The sequence below is a fragment of the Colossoma macropomum genome, unplaced genomic scaffold (assembly GCF_904425465.1).
Source record: "Colossoma macropomum unplaced genomic scaffold, Colossoma_macropomum, whole genome shotgun sequence".
NCBI lineage: Eukaryota > Metazoa > Chordata > Actinopteri > Characiformes > Serrasalmidae > Colossoma > Colossoma macropomum.
In genome coordinates, this window is record NW_023494801.1 from 33,800,754 (window position 1) to 33,806,753 (window position 6,000).

Consider the following 6,000-nt stretch of genomic DNA (forward strand, 5'->3'; position numbering starts at 1 on the left):
ATGTACATGAAGATTGTTTCAAAATGTACTGTCCACTCTGTCCATGAAACTCTGTATCACGGAAAGTGCAAAAACAGCCCATTGTGAATTTGCAGTTTCTGTGGTGTCACGAAACCAATTCAACCTACAGCAGTTTAACTCCACCCACTCTCACTGAAGCTATAAGGGGTGTTCAGAGGAGTGTCGGTATTTGAATAAGACACAGTACAGCACGGCCAACAATAACAGAGGACATTTACACATATCAGTCTTAATGCTTAGTACAACAGCAAAAGCTGTTTAATTTCAAGGGAAAAAGAGAAGTTCTGAAGTGGTCATACAAACTGAATTATGACCTTTTGGTACATAAACCACACGTTTTATATGGACCTTAGTGGGGAAAAAAAGGAAAACAGATGTAGGATATGGGCCCTTTAGGATCGATATTTGTGCTGTGTCTCATACATTTATCTAACGCTTATTTTAAAAATGTGAGTAAAAATAAATTCATATGTGTCCTTTAAAATTTGGTTATCGAATATTATTGATTGTATGATTCATCATTGGGTGTTATGGTGAATTACATCATTAAACGTTGACCCTCAGTGTGCTTCATCACTGATGTAACATTCACTGTACTGTGCATTTCATTTCTTTTGTTCTTTCTCTCTTTTCTCCTCTCTCTCATTGTTCCCCTCTCAGATTCTGCGGATCTGCACGCGCTACACCCCCGATCAGGACACCATGACCTTTTCGGATGGTCTGACGCTGAACCGGACGCAGATGCATAACGCCGGCTTCGGCCCGCTCACCGACCTGGTGTTTGCCTTCGCCAACCAGCTGCTCCCGCTGGAGATGGACGATGCTGAGACGGGCCTGCTCAGCGCCATCTGTCTGCTGTGTGGAGGTACTACAGGCTTTATCTAGGAGTGCTTAAAGGGGACCTTAAAATTTCTGGACATTTAAATGGTTAAGATGTAAACAGAGTCGTTCAGAGTGGTTTGGTGTGAAACGCTCTGTTCTAGAGAAACTTGCAGTGTCAGAACTGTTCACAGTGGTGGTGATAGGAACCAGACGTCCACCTCTAAAAGCTCCCTCACAGAAAGTTACTACATGAAATGGTTATGAATTCACTGCCTGATGTCTGAGACACTGTTTTATAATAGTTTTGACACATCCTTAAAATGCATTCTTGGCAGAGAGATACATGAAGGGCAGTATAAGCAAAACAGTCCCTGAAGAAAATATATTATTTCAGATTTTCCACTATTTCATCACCATTTCATGACTTCAAACTCAGCAGACACATGTAGGTTCACTGGTGGTTTCAGATAAAATGTTTATATTTATGTTGTCATGGTGACCCCTGGTTCTTATCACCAGTCATTCATTTTTCCAACATTACAAAACCTCTACTACGTATTGTGCAAAACAAGCAAATGCTGATTGGTTGAGCAGAAAAGAAAATGCACTGGAGAGGAATTCAGGAACTAGAATCTGTCTGATCATATTGTTTCGACTTGTATGAAAGTGTGCAAACTGAGTGTACATTTGTGTGTCCGCAGATCGGCAGGATCTGGAGGAGTCAGATAAGGTGGACATCCTGCAGGAACCGTTGCTCGAAGCATTGAAAATCTATGTGAGGAAGAGGAGGCCACATAAACCACACATGTTCCCCAAAATGCTGATGAAGATCACAGACCTGAGGAGCATCAGCGCTAAAGGTGAATGATACAGAAATAACCAAAGATTACAATAAAACAGTTGACATGCACCTAACATTGATCTACATTGATCGCCCCCTACACTTCCTGTAGTGTATTACAGTCTGTCAGAGTGACTGTGTGGATCATATGAACATTATAGAGGCTTTTTAACTAAAACAGTAGAAGCCATATCGCCCCCTACACTTCCTGTAGTGTATTACAGTCTGTCAGAATGACTGTGTGGATCATATGAACATTATAGAGCACTTATTAAATGAAACAATAGAAGCCATAATGACAAAATATAACTTCTCTCACCTCTCTCTCTCTCTCGTGTTCCTCAGGTGCGGAGCGAGTGATCACCCTGAAGATGGAAATCCCCGGCTCCATGCCTCCACTCATCCAGGAGATGCTTGAGAACTCAGAGGGTTTGGATGGTCAGGGCAGCAGCGGGGCTCGGGCAGGAGGAGGCGCTCCCCCAGGCAGCTGCAGCCCCAGCCTGTCGCCCAGCTCAGTGCGGAGCAGCCCGTCGGCACATTCGCCCTGAGACTAGCCCCAAAAACGGGCTCCACACAGGCTGCACCAGGACTAAGGAACAGGCTTCCAGTCACAAGTCAGGCGGACTTTGGAGACCGGCGAAAATGGACAGTGACCTGGCTTGCTTTGGCTGGGGGGATATAAAGGCTGAGTGTCATCCAGATCCAGGACCCACATTATGGCTTAATTGAGTTGGTGCTTTAGCGAAACTTTGCCGATTCTGATCTAGGACCAGAATGGAATTAATCGGAGCAGACAGAGGCTGACAACACTCTTCTTTGGGAAGGATCAGGCCTACACTTTGTGGAACCGGTCTCTCCACTCTGTCCTCGCTCCCTTGCTCCCATTGCATTAAATAGCCACGGTTGTGTCGGTTCTACGGACGCGTCTGACTCTTTCGGACCCTTCGGCATTGGAGGGACAGGAAACGTTTCTACATCCACGTGTATTGTACGATGACATTACGTTCCAGATTCCCTCAGCTGTAGATCTAAGGAACTATGAGGAGATAGCTAACTAAAGACAAAAGGACGGCCATCGTCCAGAAGTCTTCAGGGACATTTTGAACTTTGCAACTTTTTTCCCCTCTTTTCTTACGAAAGATATATGAATATAAGAATATCTATATTGACAGAAAAAAAAGAGAATTTGAAATTTTGTCTTAGGTGGAATGATGCAGGAAAAAAAATCTTACCTTTACTCTTATTTGTTCCAAGAGTATAGTTGTGTTCTGCCCGCTGTTCTCTTCACTGCGGAAGATTGTTGTGGATGATTCAGAGATGTTTTTACTAAGGTTAAAACAAATCGCACCGTTCACATGTTGTGCACTCACACTCACTGAACAAAGCCAGTTTTTAAAACAAACAAAACAAACACACATACGGAGGGTGAAGTGTTCAAATCTTGTTCAGCAAAAATAACTAGCTTTATTAGTGGTTTTCGTTACGGTCAGGTCACAAGGTTCTGAATGTGCATGAGATATATTTGATCACAACCTGACCACAGACTGACCTCTTATTTCCGATTGATCAGCATTAATGGACAGTCAATGCAAATTCTGGTTTCACTTCAGCTGAAGTAAAACAAAGATACAAAAACGATATTCGAGCACTGATGACAACGTTAGCAGTCAAATTGGCGTAAACAGGCATTTACATTTGACAGGTAAGGAATAAAATGACCATTCATTCAAAATTACAGTTCAACTACAGCATGAAGTGTCACTGTTTCATGCATTTTACGGTGCAATCAAACTGGACACCCTGTTAGCAGAGAGACCCCATTCTCTGCCCCCCATTATCCCACTGCCTCATAAACCCTACAACGCCACTGCCTCGGTCCTTTTGAACAATCACCACCACCAACAACAACACCACTGCCTCCGTGAGACAATCACTTTACCTGTAGCTCCCCAACAGTACTGCCTCTGCACAACACCGACCTACGCTGGAAACTTGGATTGAAATCGGTCGATGTTTATTTGTGGTGTTAGATCTAAATGGGCTGAATAAGCTGGAAACCTACAGAATTCTTGAACGCTGACGAGCATCAGCGTAGATCTGCATCTTGAGCTCCAACCTCTTTGCTTGGGCAAATTTGAGTAGAAAATAATTCACAGTGCTGTGGGTGTTATTCATCTGCAGAAACACCTTGTCTTATAGGGAGTTACTCTGATTTCTTTCCAAAATATCTGCCTAATTCAACAGCTTAGATGCGAACAGACTCATTCAGAGTGATCTGATGTGAAATCATTGATTGTAGAGACTCTCATTTCTTTACAGTGGTGGTGATAGGAACCAGGGATGTCAACAATGCGAATATGGCGGTTTTATTTAATGAAACAGGGGTCTCCAGTCCTCCTCCTGGAGCGACTGTCCTGCAGAGTCTAGTTCCAGCCTACATATAATACGCTGTCCCTGCCCTAATCTAACACTGATCAGTCTGATCCAGTCAATCAGGAAGGTCTACAGAAGTTCATTAACTGGAGCAGGTGCAGCAGAATGTGGTTGGAACGAAACTCTGCAGGACTTGTAGCTTTCAAGGAGGAGCGTTGAAGACCATTGATCTAAAACAACCAGTGAACCTACACGTCTTCTGAGGTTTTATATGTAACGTTGTTGATGGTAAAACAGGGAAAAATAACTTTTCTTTGTGGACTATTTTGCCTTTGTCGCTGTCAAACTGAAGCTTGTATCTGCACTTTTTGTCGCTTTTTCTTGTTTGTTTGTTTGTTTGTTTAAACAAATTGAAATGACAGCTGAATGACAGAAATGACAGAAAGAAATTGGCCAGAATTACTTAGAATAAACTCGTATTACATTAGCTTAATTCAGGACAAGAATGCAAAGATCTGAGGTTTTGTTGTTGCATGTCCATCTTCACCATGACAGTGTTTAAAAAACCCATTTTAGGCTAAAGATTTCTTGAAATGATCATAAAATGATGTCTCTGGCATCATGCATCGTATCCATAATCATTTCTGAGGCAGCCTTTAGAGGTAGACGTCTGGTTCCTATCACCACCACTCTGCCTCAGTTTCTCTTGGTTTCTTCACTCCGAATGATTTTGTTTACATTTTAATCAATGAATTATGCAGAAATGTTTGATGGAAACAGTGAAAAAAGCAAGTATCAACCCGAATGCCTAGCTGTCGGCTAGTGTATTGCAGTCTTACAGGCATAAATTACAATTTGACTGAATGTCAACTCAAAAGTGGGGCTCCAATCCAGTTTTCCACTGTAGATCAGTGTCAGCGTGTCATCACTGTACCTTTTTTGCGATACCTCTGCCTCTCTGCTATCCTCACTGACTGCGCTCAGTGGGATCCTGGAGGCAGCACCGCGAGCCGCAACCTTTCGACATGCTTGATTGCGGCCTACTGCTGCCAAAGTCTCGCTTCCTCATTTCACTTCAACTATGCACACAACTTGCACAGAAGTTGAGCGATGGTGTCGATGAGCGGCATCCACTCGCTCTGAGATCCCACTGGCCTCCCGTAAGCTTTCTCGGAAACCTCTTCGTGTTTTTGCGTTTGCGTGTAAGGTAATGCTGATGTGAGCGAGTACTGGACTATAAATACTGCCCAGATGTTTCACTGCCAGTGAGCCACAGTGTTTCACACACCTCGGTGTGGTCGTCCCCTCACACACACACACACACACACACACGGCGAACAGCCGATCATCACACAACGTCCAGCACAAGACACGGTTCTGTACTGCTCTAACACTTGTTACACAGTCAAACGCACAAAAATAATGTTCCTCTTGTATCAGTTCCCTGGATGATAAGAATAATCTTTAATAAAGACTCATGTTTTGTGTGTGTTCATGATCGTGTTGACTGCTTCCATACTGATTTCTACAACAATAAAGGTCCCACAAATGGTTTTTAGCAGAGCGCCATAGAACGTCAGGCTCCAGTCCTTGCAGACCAAATCCCTGCAGACTTCAGCACACTGCCTCATTAAACACGCCTAATTCAGCTTATCAGCTCATTAGCAGTGCCTTCAGAGTGTTGGATGACGGTAAACGCCGATCTCCGCAGCACTTTGGCCCAGAAGGTCCCTAGTTTGACATGCCTGCCAGAGAAGAACCACTTTTGGTTCTCAAAGCAGTCCTGCCTGAGTTCTGACTGAGGAACCCCCAGGTGGCCCATATTGTTGCTCTGTCCAGGTGTTGAGGTCAGTTGGAGCAAAACTGTGGACAATCTGTGGGTCTTTGAGGACTGGTTTGAGGACCACTACCCTTGAGGAACTTTCAATGGATGGTCCTTTAAA

The 6,000-nt window shown here is 43.7% G+C and overlaps 1 protein-coding gene across 4 annotated transcripts in view; it reads left to right on the top strand.

The window, feature by feature from the left end:
• The window catches only part of rarab (retinoic acid receptor, alpha b), a 196,974-nt gene extending 191,422 nt beyond the window's left edge, over positions 1-5,552 (top strand). For all 4 annotated transcript variants that reach the window (XM_036589170.1, XM_036589172.1, XM_036589171.1 and 1 more), the window contains 3 exons: positions 682-886; positions 1,545-1,703; positions 2,030-5,552. In XM_036589170.1, the coding sequence (XP_036445063.1) occupies positions 682-886; positions 1,545-1,703; positions 2,030-2,232 (567 nt within the window). In that variant the 3' untranslated portion in view covers positions 2,233-5,552. The remainder of the gene's footprint in view (positions 1-681; positions 887-1,544; positions 1,704-2,029) is intronic.
• Positions 5,553-6,000: the final 448 nt, after the last annotated feature.